The sequence below is a fragment of the Alternaria novae-zelandiae genome (assembly GCF_023758075.1).
Source record: "Alternaria novae-zelandiae strain BMP 2774 chromosome Unknown scaffold_30, whole genome shotgun sequence".
Taxonomy (NCBI): Eukaryota; Fungi; Ascomycota; class Dothideomycetes; order Pleosporales; family Pleosporaceae; genus Alternaria; species Alternaria novae-zelandiae.
This window is the reverse complement of record NW_026056990.1, coordinates 33,971-51,799: the sequence shown is the minus strand read 5'-3', so window position 1 is coordinate 51,799 and position 17,829 is coordinate 33,971. Positions and strand designations below refer to the sequence as shown.

The 17,829-nt window shown below is 52.6% G+C and overlaps 6 protein-coding genes across 6 annotated transcripts; 4 read left to right on the top strand and 2 right to left on the bottom strand.

Moving 5' to 3' along the window:
• Nucleotides 1-1,402: 1,402 nt before the first annotated feature.
• J4E88_010170 (uncharacterized protein) lies at nt 1,403-3,311 on the top strand (the record flags this gene model as incomplete). The annotated part of the gene is made up of 4 exons (XM_049403765.1): nt 1,403-1,407; nt 1,635-1,784; nt 1,833-2,020; nt 2,068-3,311. The coding sequence occupies 4 exons, from the start codon at nt 1,403-1,405 to the stop codon at nt 3,309-3,311; spliced, it is 1,587 nt and encodes a 528-aa protein (XP_049250426.1).
• Nucleotides 3,312-4,514: 1,203 nt separating this feature from the next.
• J4E88_010169 (uncharacterized protein) lies at nt 4,515-5,571 on the bottom strand (the record flags this gene model as incomplete). Its single annotated transcript, XM_049403764.1, has 2 exons — nt 4,515-5,476; nt 5,526-5,571. The coding sequence occupies 2 exons, from the start codon at nt 5,569-5,571 to the stop codon at nt 4,515-4,517; spliced, it is 1,008 nt and encodes a 335-aa protein (XP_049250425.1).
• A 224-nt stretch (nt 5,572-5,795) lies between these two features.
• Nucleotides 5,796-6,838, top strand: RPS0 (structural constituent of ribosome; the record flags this gene model as incomplete). The annotated part of the gene is made up of 3 exons (XM_049403763.1): nt 5,796-6,021; nt 6,109-6,323; nt 6,377-6,838. 3 exons carry the CDS (start codon nt 5,796-5,798, stop codon nt 6,836-6,838), a joined length of 903 nt encoding a protein of 300 aa, XP_049250424.1.
• Nucleotides 6,839-11,441: 4,603 nt separating this feature from the next.
• J4E88_010167 (uncharacterized protein) lies at nt 11,442-12,414 on the top strand (the record flags this gene model as incomplete). The annotated part of the gene is given in 2 exon segments (XM_049403762.1): nt 11,442-11,448; nt 11,465-12,414. The coding sequence occupies 2 exon segments, from the start codon at nt 11,442-11,444 to the stop codon at nt 12,412-12,414; spliced, it is 957 nt and encodes a 318-aa protein (XP_049250423.1).
• A 1,112-nt stretch (nt 12,415-13,526) lies between these two features.
• Nucleotides 13,527-14,954, top strand: J4E88_010166 (uncharacterized protein; the record flags this gene model as incomplete). The annotated part of the gene is made up of 3 exons (XM_049403761.1): nt 13,527-13,650; nt 13,703-14,506; nt 14,557-14,954. 3 exons carry the CDS (start codon nt 13,527-13,529, stop codon nt 14,952-14,954), a joined length of 1,326 nt encoding a protein of 441 aa, XP_049250422.1.
• A 778-nt stretch (nt 14,955-15,732) lies between these two features.
• J4E88_010165 (uncharacterized protein) lies at nt 15,733-17,530 on the bottom strand (the record flags this gene model as incomplete). The annotated part of the gene is made up of 6 exons (XM_049403760.1): nt 15,733-16,066; nt 16,131-16,296; nt 16,349-16,542; nt 16,592-16,829; nt 16,879-17,253; nt 17,524-17,530. The coding sequence occupies 6 exons, from the start codon at nt 17,528-17,530 to the stop codon at nt 15,733-15,735; spliced, it is 1,314 nt and encodes a 437-aa protein (XP_049250421.1).
• Between the last annotated feature and the right edge of the window lie 299 nt (nt 17,531-17,829).

Below are 17,829 nucleotides of genomic sequence, written 5' to 3'. Positions count from 1 at the left end.
CATCTTCATCATCTGAGCATACCTAGGCACCCGCGAAGTTGCTATAGATTGCGGGGTTGTATGCAGTGCAGTCTTGGGTGGCACGTGGCGGTACCAGCCTTACAGCACGGGGTGACATCGCAAGAGAAATAGGAAGGTGGTGAGCGACCTGAGCACTGCTATCATGCGAATGGCGGGCATGCATACGGCTAGAGAATGCCGATGTTACAGGCATGTAGTGAGCAGCAGCACATGTGAAGTGCCCCACACCGACGCCCACATACGCGTGCCCTGTACGATCCTGACAGCTCAGCGAGTTTACTGTTCAAGTTTCCTACAACGTAGCACGAATATACCTAATACCTTACAACGAACATCTGCAGACTTTTGGTTCCTCAGTGTATCTCTGAGCCGCATACGAGATCGTCGCAGCTTTACGCTTATCTCATCGACCGCATTTGCTGAGGCGGGGTATCCCCGCATCCTACATGTGCACGACTCTATCAGACTATCGCCAACAACTTCATGTCTATTGCGCAGGTATAGTATCGACGGTGTCCCTTCCTAACTGATTCAAAACGTATCCCGATGTTCTTCAACTCATAGTTTATAACGTACTGTTGTCTGCAATGTCTACATGCCACCTTCGGGTCATTGTTCGCTGATCCGAACCCAAAATCCGGCCCCATTTGATCCGTATGGTGCGGGGAATCTACCGGCCCTGTAGCCAAGACGCTGATCGCAGCTGATCAGACTTGTTCTACTACGTCAATGCATCTGACACTCTGCAGGTAGGTAAGCGTCAGGCATGCATCCACGGCGTTGACGTAGAACCACCTCTTCGACGTCCACCATCAGCCTCGTCGTTTCCAAGGCGCCAGGCTTATGCAGTAACCGAATGCTCTGCAAACGCATACTGAACGCCATGCATCAGATCAGCCGGCCCGGCCACGCGACTACTCTGGCCTGTCCAAACATGCGCCGAGCTACCTCAGTAGTAGCATGATCGTCGACGGTGTGCAGCCACCAGGATCATCCCGCCGCTATTCCCAGAACTAAGAATACCAATGTGCAGCTGCAAAAGCCGTCACAGGTACCATTGAACCATGTTGTCATGAACCCACCCAAGGCTTAAAAGCCGCCGTCGTCCTCCGCATCTCAACGGTTCCTTACCGCATCTTGGATGCGCACCTGCCAACCGATATCGTCATCATGCTGCTCAGCTTTGGGCTTGTTACAGGGTTGTTGACCTGGTCAGCTGTTGCTGCCACTGTCAATACAATTCATCCGCGTCAAAGTAATCGGACAGACTACAAGGTTGGATATACTCCACTCAAGACGGAATGGACAGACACAGTGGGGACCAATCCTTGGCCAGAGTATCCACGACCACGCCTTCAGCGAACAGACTGGAAGAACCTCAATGGTGTATGGGGTTACAGGAATACTACAAATGGGTCGGACGCATCACCACCTTTCGGGCAGACACTGGAAAACCCGGTCCTAGTTCCCTTCTGCCTTGAGAGCGCTCTATCAGGTATGTCAGTCCAGACTTCCGGCTAGACAGGTTACTGATGCAGCCAAGGTGTGACGGGAAAGGGTCGCATGTGGAGTTGGTACCAGACATCATTCGCAGTACCATCATCATGGCCCAGCGGCAACAACGTCATCTTGAACTTTGGCGCTGTTGACTACGAGGCCACTATCTATGTGAATGGCAAGAATGCTGGCTTCCACAGAGGTGGATACTTTGAGTTCAGTGTAGACGTCACGCAATACCTGAGCGCAAATGGGACGAACGAACTGTAAGTATCGTAAACCGAGAATTGGAGGCAAAGCTAAGGTCATCACAGGCTGGTGTACACCTTCGATCCGACGGATGTGGATATGGTCCAAATACCGATCGGAAAGCAAACGTTGAACCGAGAGGGCATGATATGGTACACACCGTGCAGTGGTATCTGGCAGACCGTGTGGCTTGAATCAACACCAAAAGAGCATATCTCGAAACTGGACCTAACAGCGGATATGGATGGAACCGGTAAATATGGAACGTGCTCTCCGGTGGTCATTGCTAACATACCGAAGTCACCGTGACTGTTCACAGCAGCACCAACCTAACGAACATCCCATACGAGATCACAGTCCATGAACTGGGCTCAACCGATGCCAAGGCGACAGCCAAAGGTACTAGCGGATCCGCATTTACCTTCAATGTCCCATCACCAGAACTTTGGACCCCGGACAGTCCCACTCTGTACAATATCACCATAAAAATGGCCAGCGACACCATCCAAAGCTACACCGGCTTCAGGACTGTTTCCCGCGGTACCATCAACGGGATACAGCGCCCACTTCTGAACGGAAAGTTCGTTTTCCCCTTCGGTACTCTCGATCAAGGGTACTGGCCAGACGGAATTTACACGCCTCCAAGTGTCGAGGCCATGGTGTACGATCTCAAGGTGCTGAAGAATGTTGGCTACAACATGGTACGTAAGCATATCAAAGTGGAACCGGCCCTGTTCTACAGAGCTTGCGATGAGATGGGGATGTTGGTCATTCAAGACATGCCTTCCCTACGACCAGATCTACCAGACGGCTGTGGCAGTAAGCGATTAGCAGGCGACGCAGAACAAAAGGAGTTTGACCGACAGCTAGCTTTGATGGTAGAGCAGCTCAAATCATATCCTAGTATCTTCGCGTGGACAATCTACAACGAAGAATGGGGCCAGGATACCTCGCCCCCATGGCCCGAATTCCCATTGACAGAAATGGTAAGAAAGATCGACCCCACCCGTCTAGTCAATTCTGTAAGTGGTTGGACAGACCACACAGCCGGCGACTTCGACGACAACCACCACTACTCCACCCCCCAATGCGGCACGCCATTCTGGTCCCGCCAAGGCAACAACTACGACTCCGCCTACGACAGTTCGCGCATCGGGCTCCAGGGCGAATTCGGCGGCATCGGCACACAACTCCCCGAAGACAACTACGCGCACGCCTGGTTCAAGGACCTAGAGAAGCAAACCGCATATGAGCTTACCAATGGGACCAACTGGTGGAACTACCGCTGCCACGATTTGCTCAACCAATTGCGAGAGCAGATTGATCTTTTTGCTTGCTCGGGTGGGGTCTGGACGCAGACTACGGATGTGGAAGGCGAGGTTAATGGGATGATGACTTATGATAGGAAGGTTATTCGGATGAATGAGACTATGTGGAAGGAGGATATTCAAGCGCTTTATGATGCGGCGGAGAAACGGGCGAATAATGCGACGATGGTTATTAGGGATGTAGAAGGTGGGGGCTTACAGTACGGTATGCCTTGATTCGCGAGCAGAGCACGCGAGAAACGTAGTTTCCTGTTGCTCAATTCCGTCATTACTATCTACGCAAAACACGTGTCATTGCAGCAGAGTAATATCTGAATTCTTTCCAACTAACTCACGAGTTTCCTCCACTCCCCCTCCAGCATCCCCAACGTAACAATATCCCACCACCCCCCCTCAAACCACACACTCTCCCTCTCCCTCCCCTCAACCACAAACCCCAACCTCTCATACAACCTCAGCGCGCCCGCATTCCAGCTAAACCCCCTAACCTTAACCCTATGCAACCCCGCCCGCCTAAACGCATAATCAAGCGCCCACCGAATAGCCTCAGACCCATACCCCCTCCCCTGATACATTGGCAAGATATCAAGCCCAATCTCCGTGTTGCGGTGATGTTGTTTATGGGGCGGTAACATGTCGAGATGGATTTCGCCCACAGCGGTGCCGTACTCTTCATCCACGATCTCCCCCTGCTTCCTCCTTGTCGCAAACGCCTTCTCGCGGTCTTCGTCATCCAAAGAGAGCGTTCCTGGCAAGTGCGGTAGCCAGATGATGGCAGCCAAAAGGCAGTCGTTTTGGACACCTTTCATGAATTTTTCAGAGTCGGCAGGGCCGGGCAGTTTGATGTTGTCGAAGTTGCTGTTTGCATAGCCGGTGTGGTCGGCGCTGAAGGCGTGGAAGACGTTTATGTCGCAGGCGCGGATTGCGCGGTAGTGGAGGCGTTGGCTGGACCAGGGGTTTGGTTGGGGTGGAGGGTTGGGTGGTGGGGATGACATTGTTGTTGTTTGGGGCGTTGCAAGTTTCTTGGGATCACAGGAGGAAAGCGGATTTCGAGATTGTGATGCCTCTGCAGATATATAACCAAGTAGTGCTGCAGCCTCACAGTCGGAACATTGTGTAGAGTTGGCGGACGCCTAAATTTACGCCCTTCACGTGATTGCGCCCTTCATAGTCGCAAGAGCTGGGGGAGGTGATGCGAGATTAGACTTTGCTGAGATGGGAAGGTGGGAAGGCGATACGGAAAGCATGGACATGATTGATCCACCTCGTTTAGTAATGTACATGCAAGCGTGCTTTGACAACTCATATCATACATGTGCGAAGATACTCATAATGAGTAGATGCAGTTATCTACAATACATCGATGCAAACGTGAAGAGTGTCAGATGAAAGGGCGATGATAAGACTACTCGTTTGCTCTCACAACGATATCTCGCCTCTCCAGGTACCTTCGGTCAGTCCAAGAGTCTCGATACAATGCTGCCACCTGGGGCCACCCCTCTCTTTCCTTCTCAGGTATTGTAGCAACTTCTGCCTCCTGTGCACCAGCAATTGCAGGTTCCGCTTGTTGTGCTTGTCGCCCTTTCCTCGGGCTTGTAGGAAGTCTGCCAGGGTCTTGATCTTTGCTGTCAAGATGGCGATCTGGACTTCGGACGACCCAGTATCAGGCCCGACGCGCTTTGCAGTCGCTGCAACGTTTGTTTCCGGGCGCACGGCGCGGACTTCTTCGGCACCTGACCGGCTCAAGGACGGAGCCTTGGGTGGGAATATCCTATCGGTGTTGTGGCGCCCGAATGTCTCTACACAGCGTGTGATGTTCACGCGCATACGATCTTTGCTCGATCCGTTTTCGAGAGCGGTGATGCGGGCGATGGCCTCAGCAGCTCGAGCATGGTCCTTCTTGCTTTGCTCCTCGATCTCGTCGGCCGACAATTGGATTGCCTGCGTCTTGCCGAATATGGAGTTGGACCATTTGGTTGTGGGAGCCGTGGTCTCCTCCGGGATTATACCCAGCGGAACAGCCAAGTCTTTGCTCCTGTCCAACTGTTGCCTAACAGTCTCTGGCTCGAAGGCATAGTTGAGGTGTTTCCGGTCTTTGGGTATCTTCTTGCCTTCTTCGTACGTAATTGGCTTTCCAGTGTCGAACGACTCTACGAATGGTGTTGCAACACCGCGGACTGGGTCTCCGAGACTCGCTACACGGCCTTGTTCGAGCTCAGCGCGGCGCGTGAGATTGGCAGCCTTCTTCCTGTTCCGCTGAGCGACGATATAGGGATCGTTCGCGAGGCGCTTCTTCTGTCGTTCGGCTGACTCGGCGTATAGGTGCGATGTGGAGGCGAAAGTTCGGATGGGGAGGGTGAGTTGATTGGTGGCGGAGAAAGCTGGGGAGAGGTCAGTACAAGCGGGTGATGGATGATAGCCTGTACATACACGTCGGCGCCCGCAGGCACGACAGGGCAGGTATTCGCGGCGGCATTGCTGGCTACACTCTCGCTGCCACCACCCTCGAATCTTTTGCGGATCCATGGCCGGCGACTGGTTTTGCCGATGCCGGCGCGTCATTGCGCCAGTCCGCTTGCGGCTAGGCGCTCCCACCACGATGCGAATATCGCGAACACGAAAGTTCGTCGACTCAGTCTCTCGCACGCAACCCGACAACTCCTGTATACCGACCAGCTCGTACAGCGCCAAACCGTCAAAATGGCTCCTTCCAACCTCCCCGCCATCTTCAACCCCACCCAGCAGGACATTGAGATGCTCCTCGCTGCCCAGTGCCACCTTGGTTCCAAGAACCTCCAGGTGCACATGGAGCCTTACCTGTGGAAGACCAGGCCCGACGGTGTCAACGTCCTGAACATTGGCAAGACCTGGGAGAAGATTGTCCTTGCCGCGCGTATCATTGTCGCCATTGACAACCCGGCCGACAGTACGTTTACTCGCGCAATTCGAGATGTATAATCTTGAAATATGCGAATATTGGCAGACGAGGATTCTGGCTGACACGAATGAATAGTCTGTGTCATCTCTGCCCGTCCCTACGGACAGCGTGCCGTCCTGAAGTTCGCTTCCCACACTGGTGCCACTGCCATCGCCGGTCGCTTCACCCCCGGTAACTTCACCAACTACATCACCCGTTCGTTCCGTGAGCCCCGCCTGGTCATCGTCACCGACCCCCGCACCGACGCGCAGGCCATCAAGGAGGCTTCCTACGTCAACATCCCCGTCATTGTAAGCAACTCGTGTAGAATCAGGAAGAGGATTTGGAAACTAACTTAGAACAGGCCCTCTGTGACGGAGACTCCCCCACCGAGTACGTCGATGTCGCTATCCCCACCAACAACAAGGGACGCCACGCCATCGGTCTCATCTGGTGGATGCTTGCCCGTGAGGTCCTCCGCCTCCGCGGTACCCTCGCCAACCGCGAGACTGAGTGGGACGTCATGACTGACTTGTACTTCTACCGCGACCCCGAGGCTGAGGAGAACAAGGACAGCGCTGGTGTCGAGGAGGCCAAGGTCCCCGGTGCCGATGAGGTCGGTGCTGGCCCCGTCGCTGAAGGCTTCACCAGCGAGTGGGAGGTCTCCGGCGCATCTGCCGGTGCTTTCACCGCCCAGGCTGCCGCTGCCCCTGGCACCAGCTGGGACGCTGACACTGCCGACTGGGCTGCGTCTGGCGATGCTCAGACTGGCAACGAGGGCTGGGGTGCTGAGACCGCTGCCCCCGCTACCACTACCCAGTGGTAGATGTCTTGACCCGTTTCGTCGATGCTTCTCTTACATACCCTGTCTTTGACAACCTGGCATGTGCCGGCGGCGTAGGAGTAAAAAGGAAAAGGAAATATGAGACCATTTGACAACGACTCAAAGATATAACCATGCTATGTCTGGAAGGGGACGTGTTGAGGGATATGATCAATGCTACGCGCTTATGAGGGAAAGATATCCATACAGTGTATGGGGGAAAGCCCTGTGCTGGCGATCGGGTTGTACTTAATTGGCGCCCAGTCCTTCAATGCGAACCTTGCTCCATGACTATTTTGACTACAACTTCCCACCATGCCATGCTTTGATGTGATAGTGAGGAAATTGATGGCCCCTCATTAAATCATCCTTTGTTGGGCCGTAAAATTTGACGCGCACCTGTTTGAGGCTTGATTGTTCTCCTGATCCGAGACAACCCTATAACGCTGTTAATACTACAACGTATGTTTTCATGTTGCTTTAGTCCGCGGACCTGTTTGGATTTTCCCTTGTGTGGAGTGGGGCTGAAAGGGTGGGCGCCTAATCGTGGGGGCGGTTGAATGTCTATTCTTGTAAGCACCATGCGCGAGCCCGGCGAATGCTCCGTAAAGTGCCAGGTCGATGCAAGCGATTGTATACCGAAGGAATGTGGGTGCTCGCTCTATTGGTCCGCTTCCAAAGCCGAGCTTACCACGTCCTGTTGTATCACTACATCTGGCTGCGCTCCGAACACGGGCCGCCTGAAACGTCACATCTTACTTGCAGACGGCATGAGACCAACGAGAACAACCCTCCCAGAGATTTGTCAGGATGCATCAATCCCTACTCCTCAGCCTTACTTTCCTGACGATACGGTTCAACAGTTCGACCAGACTACGAACCGTCACAAGCTTCTCAAGCGCTTGCATCCTTGAGCTGCTATGGAAAATACCAAAGAAGGCCCCCATCGTGGAGTCGAGCTTCAAACCGGAGGAAACCGCCATCACGAGATGGAAACTCAGCAATTGCTACCATTAACATCGACAGCGCATTCCAGAACGAATACTCACAGATCTCATCGCGCATCGATCTCCAATGTTTCTAGTGTAAGCTCCGTGGAGCCTGGCGGCGAACGAAAGTATTCATATGGCTTTATTTGCACTGCTCGTCCTAATACACACGCAGAAATACAATGGATGCCTTTTGCTCTACGCTGGTACTTTATAACTACCGCTGCCGGGTTTTCTATCACCTCTGCAGCCATCACATTCGCATTGTATCGGTACTCCCATGGTAACAACGGGCTGTGTGCTGAGGATTCAGCAATGCCGGGCTGGAATTTCATACCCACGCTGATCGCTGTGGTCTATACGCAATTGACAGGAATAATACTCGGCGCTGTAAAACGGACAGAACCTTTTGCAAGAATGGCCAAAACAAACGGAGGTATCCCGGTTGCCCGTTATACTTTGCTGGAAAAGGCTAAACCATGGTGGACAACTCTTAGTCGAGGCTTTCAGAGGCGAAGGAATGGCGGCTCGTGGAACTGGGTTACAATCCTCTCATGCAGCACGTATATCCTGGCCATACTTGGAATCTCACCGATGTCTGCTGCACTATTAAGAACAAAAGAGATACACCAAACAAGTCCTGAGACGCTTGCACGACTATCAATGCGCGAAGGATTGATGCTACAACCTCGAGCTGAGCGAGATACGTATCTGCGAACCATGGGCGCCATATTTCAGAATTATAGCTCCTCCCCCTGGATTACTGACGACTATGTCATCTTGCCGTTCTGGCCAAAGGATTCAGTTGATACTAGCTCCTACTGGGACTACAAGGTCCAAGACTCAGGAACTTATGAGGCAAACACCACTGTTTTCCACGCCGATCTAGTTTGCGCCAAACTAGATGTGAAGAATAAGGACATGTATCTCCGGCATGCACCCGAAGGGTGGGAAGAAGAGCCGGAAAAAAAGTTCTATCAAGCATCTGTCGTCCTAGAGTCCGATCAGGGTTGCCAGTTCAACCTCACTGTCGACGTGGAGTATCACGCCCTTACAACGGATTGGATTTTGTGGAGCGACGTCAACAACATCACATTGAGCGACTACATGATTCCAGATCCTATGGTTCGATTCAATGACCACTGCCATGAGAGTGAGATCATTGTGATGAGTACACCGTGGTGGCTCAGGCAAGATATCACGCCGACCGACAGATTCCTAGAAAACATGACGATGCTTGCACATGCATGTCACTCTAGCCATAGCATGGCCACCATACCCGCTCGTGCCACAGCCTCATCAGGGACATTGTCCGTCGAGTTCGACGAGAATCTCTTTCACCAAATCCGCACGCCAGTTCCCCCGACCGTTCTTGACTTACTCGAACTACGCAAGATTTATACGGACATTAAATGGAGCGATTTCGTCCCGCAAGAGTCTAAAACGTCTGATACCAATATCGATTTATATGATGTTCCCTTTGAGGGCCCAGCTGCGATCCTGGGTGTACCATACAACTTCAGTATCCCACGAATGATGGCGGATTCTCAACTGCCTGTGTTCGCTTCTCAATTCAGACGTCGTTTCTTCGCAGAAACTGTTGGTGGTTTTCTGCAAGGCACGGAAGTTTTAGAAGAACGTTCCACGGATGGTCATCGACTTGGATTTGTCCGGACAGTGCTAGTCAGCGGGCAAGCCGCCTGTATTACATGTGCTCTGTTACTCATTTGTTGCATCTTCTTTCTAGGCATCCTGTGGGAGACGCGAGCGGCTAAGACAACTCTAAGCATTTGCCAAGATCCAAGTACACTGTTGGGTACAAGTATATGGGGCAGCGGTGATGCGATGGTGTTGCGCAGTTTCACAAAACTCGACCTCGCCACAAGAAAGACACTAAAAGAAGAACTTGCTGGAAAAGTCTTCTTTTCCAAGCACAGCAAGCTTCGAGAAAGTGAGGCTGGCATCCAGGACGATTATAAGAGTACGTACCCACGGAACTATTGGTGTATCTTCTAACACACGGCAGAAAAGACGAGAGTGCAGTCCTACGACGTCGCACCTGTCCTGCCCATGCTACGACTAAGAAACCTGGCTCTTCTCATTCTTTACATCCTTGTCCTTCTTGCCGGAATCGTGGTGCTTTACGTCTACGCGCAAAGGTCAGAGCTTCATCAGGCTTTTTTCACCTATCGCGCCAACATCAAGCTTCTCGGCCATTCGAACACAGTGTCGCCCTTATCTGTCATCCCCACTTTGCTTGCTATTGTTGTCACGCTCTGGTGGGAGTCCGTTGACACCACTTGTAGAACGGTACAACCTTACATTAGCATGCAACATGATGCCAAGCGTCCTTCTGAGGGTATCGCATTGTCCTATTTATCATGGTTCTGGCTATTCGCATCACTGAAAGCTTTGAGGCACCGACATTGGTTGCTATCGCTTGTTACAACGACGACGTTTCTACTCCAAGTCCGTAAGTGCACATCCCAAATCTAAGCTGTGACTACAACTAAAAGCTACGGCCAAGTCACGATCGCCATGTCCGCTCTTTTTGACTCGGGTCATGGCGTCTTGACTACTTTGTCGGATATGCCCCTAGCATTGGAGCTGCGCAGTGTTCCATTCGTGCAAGAAATATCGGTAAACAGAGATCAATCAACCTGGCTGTTCAATTACACCATCGACGATAGAGGTTCAAGCGTACTTAGCGACATGGTGTGGGATAACCTGCAGAGCCTGTCAAAAGACTGGATGTACACCGCTATTATACATACCGCCCTAGAAGGACCGAAACCAGTATGGAGCCAAGATGACTGGAGTTTTGTGCCTGTATATTCCGATCTGGAAGGCTTCGCCTCGGTGGAAGATAAGAGTTCAGCCCGTAGGAGCGACCGTTCCGAAGAAAGCTTGAGGATCCAAACGTCCGCAATTCGTGCTCGCCTGGAATGTAGTGCTGTTGAGTGGCCCAGAAACTCGAGCCTGTGGCTGTTCCCGCAGAACGAAGGATATGGAGCTAACATCACTGGACTGGACAACTATTTCACTCTAAAACCGGTCGTTTCTCATCGCAATTTCACGACTTGGCTTTCCACCCAGGGCGAAATCCCACCGTGCTGCGCCAATCTCACTGGAAACGCAACGTACAATCCAGGCGTAGCCGCTTATTGGACGGAGAACTTGGAAGAAGTCGACAATCGCTATTACCGTTCCTCTGGCAATTTTACAGTGAAATGGATCCGAGGGACTAGAAAGATTGAACGAATCATCAAGGGTAGGCGCCGTAAGCCGGATGTACACAAGTTCATATTCCCAGAGCTACCCGCTATACAGGCATTGAATTGCATGCCTATGTTCGAGTCGAGCCGAGCAGAAGTTACGGTCGAGCCCAAAACCGGTGTCGTACAGCATTACCGCATCCTTGACACTCCTCTTCGGGAGGATGTCGCCTGGTCTGATACATCCCAATGGCGTAACCCTTCCGAAGACGCTCAGTACACCAACGTCAACACCCATCATGATCCTAAACTTGAAGTCAATAGCTCTGAATGGAGGGGTAGCAGTTTCGAGTCTTACGACTACAATATCAATACAACTACCAGGTGAGTTAAACTGTAAACATGGGTTGTATTCGATCTAATAGACCACATCAGTTACGGGCCCTTGTTCGTGCAATGGCTCTTGAATGCAGCGAATATCAATGGGCCTTCCTCCAAGAGCATACCCAGGCTATACGAAAACTCTCCAGCACCCAATCCTGTCAGAGAAGATGGCAGGGCCTTCAATATGCGAGACAACACAACAGGTCTTAATCTCGATTTCATGTCGTACGCTGCTTACGCACAAGTCGGATTTGATCCTACCGCCCTATTAGATCCGGAAGTCTTGGCTAGCACATCCCAAAAAGTCTTCTCGACCTTCTTTCAGCACTTTGTCAACAGCAATCTGTCTCGCGAATCCGGCGGTTATGTCTACCAACCTAGGGGCATGGAACTCAAGATCAACGCCCCAATGGACGACATGCCAATCCAGTACATGCCTGGCGGTTCCATAGCGCCAAAGTTTGAAGACATAGTCCGCAACACCAGTGCAACAACAACAGCGGAAACAAGCACCCAGGTAGAAGTTCTTCAGATGAATCTCGTCGCGTTCTGGATCGCCACAAGTATCCTAATCTGGCTTATCATCACCATCATCATTCTCGGATCCGTACAAAGGAAATACTACGGCGGCATGATGCGCAACATCGAATGCGTCGCCGATGTGCTGGTTCTTATCGCTGGAAGCGAACGTTTGCTTGAAGTTATCAGAGAAAAGGGCTTCGATGCTATAGTCAAGGAGGACAAGATGTTGACGCGTATGGGATGGTTCCGAGACGATGATGGGACCATGCGATGGCGGATTGACTTGGTTGAGGAAAAGCAAGTTCAGATGCAGCCCATTCGTCTGGGCCCTGGGTATGTTCCAGTGACGAATGGCAATGAGGAGTGCGATGTAGATGCTGGGTCTGGTCGTAGCGTATCCCCAGCAGGTAGCGATGACGAAGGCCATGTGGATGCTGTGTCGGACGCTAGCGTCGCCAGGTCGAGATGAAGTTGTATGACACCCCAGGTTTGAGGTAGGGGAACTCACTTCTTGGTTTCATCTCCATTGCCTTCTTCCCGGTACCATTCATCTTGTACCTGTACGGGGAGCGACTGCGAAACGCCAAGCTTTCCAGGGTGGAAATTTGACTGACTTTTGCAAGCTCTCGCTGGAGTACAGCAGGTAACGGTATCTAGTTGATGGAGGTTTGAAACGGAGGTGGATATGCCAGCTTTATATTTGTTGATACGCACGGTTTTTGAACGTGATGAATAAATATCTGCCCTGATACAAATGTCCGTTGGCGTTCCTTCCATTCGGGAATACCGAAATATCCTCAAAATGACCGGTGATGACGCTCATAAACTCGAGCACGACCTCCATGACAGGGCAGACTGCGGAGTCGGTATCATTGGAAATAATGATGCTATCGACCCGTCGTAAAAGACCAAATTCCCGCGGCTCTGTGCCATGTAAATTGACCGCAGCTGTCACATCCCGGGCGGGTGCATTCTGGTGTTTCGGCTGTCTATCCGTAGCCGGTTCCACATCGGCACTCCGCGCTAAGGCACCAAGCAACCGTGATTTCCTGTTCTGCGCGTCTTAGCTGCATCAAGACTGCACGCCAACAGGCTTAACGCGTCCCAACCAATGGGAAGCTCAGACGATCGCCGGCAGCACGGGCGCACGTCTCCACCAGCACCCACGGCGCCTGTCCTCTATCACTGTCATGATGGGCCTCGTTGCCGTTTGTGCCCTGCTACTGGCGCCGCTTAGGGAAGGCGGGATGCATTTGCGGCAAGCGGCCATGATGGAGATTGGAAGGAGCGATAGTAGCTTGGTTCGCTGGTTTGTTTGTCGAGACGCGAGAAGTTCTTCGTTCTTGTTTCTCTCAGCTATTTCACTCTCGTTGTCGCTGGTCTTTGCCTTTACGCCCGTTTGCGCTTCCTTTCTGCGCCTGTACAGTCGTTCGTTCGTTCCTAGTCGACGCCACTGCCGTTCACTGTGCACTTGTGGCGAGCTAGTGCGTTTACCTGATATTTGCTTGCAGCTATCGCGACAGAATTTCTCTTGCAACCGCGACACATTACAAGCAAACTACTTCGTCGATACACTGCAAGATGTTCCAATTGGTGTCGCTCAGCCTGTTGGCGGGCTTGAGCGCTGTCGCGTCGGCTATTCCTACCATTGAAGTCAAGGGCTCCAAGTTCTTCACCAGCGAGGGCAACCAGTTCTACGTCAAGGGTATGTCCGACGATAAGAGTCAATGTAGACGCACACTGACACTCGCGTCCAGGTATCGCGTACCAACTCGTTCCCGACGACCCACTGATCGACGCGACGCAATGTGGTCTCGACTCTGCGCTCATGAAGACCATCGGAGCCAACTCGATCCGTGTCTACCATGTCGACCCCGACTCCGACCACACCGAATGCATGAAGACATTCGCGGACGCTGGAATCTACATCTGGGTCGATCTCGATACCTTCGACACCCAGGTCGAGCAGAACACTCCTCGTTGGGAGACCGACCAGCGTGATGCTTTTGCCAAGGTCATGGATGAATTCCACCAGTACGACAACACTGCTGGCTTCTTCATTGGCAACGAGGCCATCACGACCGCAAACGGCTCCGTTACCTCACCCTACATCAAGGCCGCCGCCCGTGACATGAAGGCCTACCGCGACGAGAAGGGCTACCGCAGCATACCAATAGGATACTCTGCTGCCGACATCGCCAGTCTCCGCCCTATGCTGCAGAACTACCTCGCTTGCGGCGATAATGCGTCTGAGCGTCTCGACTTCTTCAGTCTCAACGCCTATTCTTGGTGCGGACAGAGCTCCTACCAACAGTCTGGCTATGATCAGCTTGAGAAGAACTCTGAGGATCTGCACATCCCCATCTTCATGTCGGAAACTGGTTGCAACACAGCAAGGCCACGCGATTTCAAGGACCAAGAGGCGCTTTTCGGAGAGATGGCCGACGTCTGGTCTGGCAGTATCATCTACGAATGGATCGAGGAGATGAATGACTACGGTCTCATCAGCTACGGTCCCAAGGTTGACCCTGCTCAGGCACCGGATGGTTTCCCTCGCTCAGGTATGTCGTGCACCCTACACCTTCCAGACACCTTGGCTAATCAAACACAGGAAAACCTACCCCAGTAGAGCCTGACTTCCCCAACCTCTCCGCTGTCTGGGCTACATTGAACCCCACCGGTGTGAAGGCGGCGGACTACAACCCCACCAACTCGCCTGTCGTCTGCCCCGACTTCACCACCTCAGTCTGGGAAGTCAACCCCACCTCTCCCCTGCCCACACTGGGCCAGAAGCACGACTTCAACGGTACGCCCACGTCTGGCAGCTTCAGCGCAACGGCGACTGGAGGCTCTGGCGCAGAGGAGTCCGGCTCTTCAGGAACTGGCTCCGACAGTGCGGAGACATCCGCGCCCCCTTCCACCGGTGCTGCGGCGGATGCCCTGGGCAAGGAGCTCAAGGGAATGGGTGCGCTACTCGCGGGTGTCATGGCCGTTTTCGCCTGGCTATGAGTGCGGTGAACGTTGCATTTTCGGAACGCTATCACCATGTTACGCGTCTCCGACTTTTGTGGACTTTGATGAAGGCTTAACGGAAGACCATGTTTAATGATTCAAGTATATATTTGGACGAAAAATTGTTGGTCCAGCTTTGCATGTAGGATTAGGACAGTAGAGTACTAAGAGAAGCTAACTCATGTTATACTCACACAAATCAATGACTGCATGACCGACCAACACGTGTTCTTCATACCTAGGTATAGATTTCGCGTGACAGCCCTCTACCAGGTGTCTTAAAAGTCGTAATCAGGATGTAACACGTACCCCCAAAAGTGTGCGCGAGATGAAAGCATACAAAGCAGGCGACCTAATGTCGATGAGACTCTAGAGTGTTCGGTTTTTCCAAGGTTAAAGCGGTCCCTCCCTTCTACCACAACGTGCCTGCCTACCTAGGTATCTCCGTCCCCGCACTTACCAACTTGCGGCTGAATCTGGCACTGACTTGCAGTCATGAAGGAACCCTATCACATAGGAATCGAAGCCGCTGCTGAACTTTGAACAACCCAACAATGACGCAGCTAGGCAGTGGCACGAGTGAGTTAAGCTGCGCGCCGAGCAGTACTCAACCTTGGAAGTATCGTCAGCGAGTACGGGCAAGCGCAATAGGTCTGATCCAGGACTTTGTGATGCTGCGAAGTACAACCACGTCATATGTGGAAGAAATAATGATTGGCAAAACATAAATTCAATACATCAATTCACACAAAACCGCAACAACCACCCCCTCCCCCTAAGCATCCCTAAGCATACTAGCAACCCCCGCCCAAGTCTCCAACACAGTCGGCCTTATCTGATTCGCCGGCAGCGTAAACCCATACGTGCCCTTATCCCTCAACTCGTACGTGTAAGAGTACGTCGCATTACCCGTAACATCAGTGTAATCGGTCGAAGAACCAGTTGTAGCATAGAGAGTCGCGCAGCTGGGGCCAATGGTGTAAGCAGTACCGGAGACGGCGCGGATAGCGGACTGCGCACGGGTGGCGATGGAGCGGTGCTGGGCGTCGTTTTCGGCGCGGAGAGTGCAGTCGTAGCCGTAGGGCCAGAGGATGTATTGGCCGTAGGAGCTGGGGTGGGGTTAGTTGTTTGTTTGTTTATGTTGGGAGGGCTGGTGGGGGATTGGGGACGTACTGCACGTCGAGGTAGAGACGGATACCGCGCGATGCTTTGAGCGAGTCGACCTGCGCCTTCAGGCCTCGGAGCTCGGGGGCGTCGCCGGCTGCTACGCCTTTGTAGGTCTCTGAGCAGGGGTTTGTGGATGCTCCGCCTGTGACTTCCCATTTGTAGGGCCAGTTACCTTGGAGAAGTGTCAGTGATGTATTCATTGGTGAAGGTGAAAGTGGACGTACGGTTGATGTCACGGCCGACACAGCTGTTACCGCTGACAGTCTGCCTGTTCTTGCGCCAGAGACGGTCGGTTGTCTGGGAGTAGACGAAGCCATCTGGGTTGGCGATGGGTGTGATGTAGAAGTCGAACTTGTCGACGAGGGACTTGATGTTTGCGTCCGAACCGTACTTGGTGAGTAGTTGCCACGCGAAGTACCTGTGTGGTGTTAGTAGTTGAAAGCATTTTCTCACAAAAGCTGACATACTCGGTAGTCATGGAGGTAATCCACTCTCGTGCGTGGACGTTGCCGTGAATAATGACGGCAGGCTTGGAGCCCTTGCCGCCGCTACCCCAGATGTGGATACCAGTCAAGGCTCGTCCCTGAACAGAGGTGCCGACAGTGACAATCTCAGACTGGCCAGTGTAGCCAGCCTGCAGGTCCCGGAGGAACTGGATGTGGTCGGCGTATGGGTGGTATGCAGTGAACCAGCTTTCGCTAGGGACTGGATATCGTCAGCAAGTGTCACAGCACAAACGAGACTCTCCACAAACCAGCATATACGCTCATCTCTCCCTCCTCGGCAAGCGCTGCGCCCACATCCTCGTTTAGTACCTTGCTCTCAGCCACCAAGGCAGTCAAGGCGTCGACATTCTCTGGTGAAACAACGACATCCAACTCAGCAGACGTGCCGGGGTTGAGGATGTGTGCAGCCAAGCTCTCGATCTCTGCCTTGACAGCATCGGTGCTGGCTACACGTAGTACCTTGAAGCCATTGTAGTCGACCTTCTTGCCAGCCCTTGGGACGACAGTGGCAAGCGCGGTGGAGGAAAGAAGGAGCGCCGAGGTAAGAATGGTGGTCTTCATGATAGGCAATGAATGCAACGACAGTTGTGCAGTGCAGTGCAGAACGATGCTGAGGAGAGAGCCTGCTTTTAAGTCGTGTAACCGTCACACCAGACCACAAACCACCTTCCCATCCAGTGTGTAGCACCGCGGACACCGTCCTACCTGTTACCCCAAGTCTCGCATCGATTAGGCAGGTACTCACCCCGTACTCCTGGCTGATCTCCTGCAAGCACGGGAGATGTACACTCGAAGGAGCTCAACGTAGATGATGCAAGCGCGGGAGGCTAGCAGTCCAAGGAATTCGGAACTCCACATCAAGATCTGGACGGTGGTTTAATATACAGCATCACTTGGCATGTTCTCTGGACGACGCGGGTAGAGAGTTGTGATTGGCGCGGAGACGTTGAGCTTGTCGCATTAGGCAGGTGCGGGTTTCGGAGACTACGCTGGCTTGTCTTGGCTACGAGATAGGCCAAATACAAAGTCTAGGCAATGCCAGGTACGTGATCTCGTGGTGCTCGTTAGCATGTTGACGTGCTGCAGTTTGGCGAGTACCTTAGCGAAGCGAGTGCCTGGATGGGAAGGAGGATGAAGATTGACCAGCCTGGATGCGCCTCAATAATAACTTGCTCGTATGCGTGCAATGCGAACAGCAT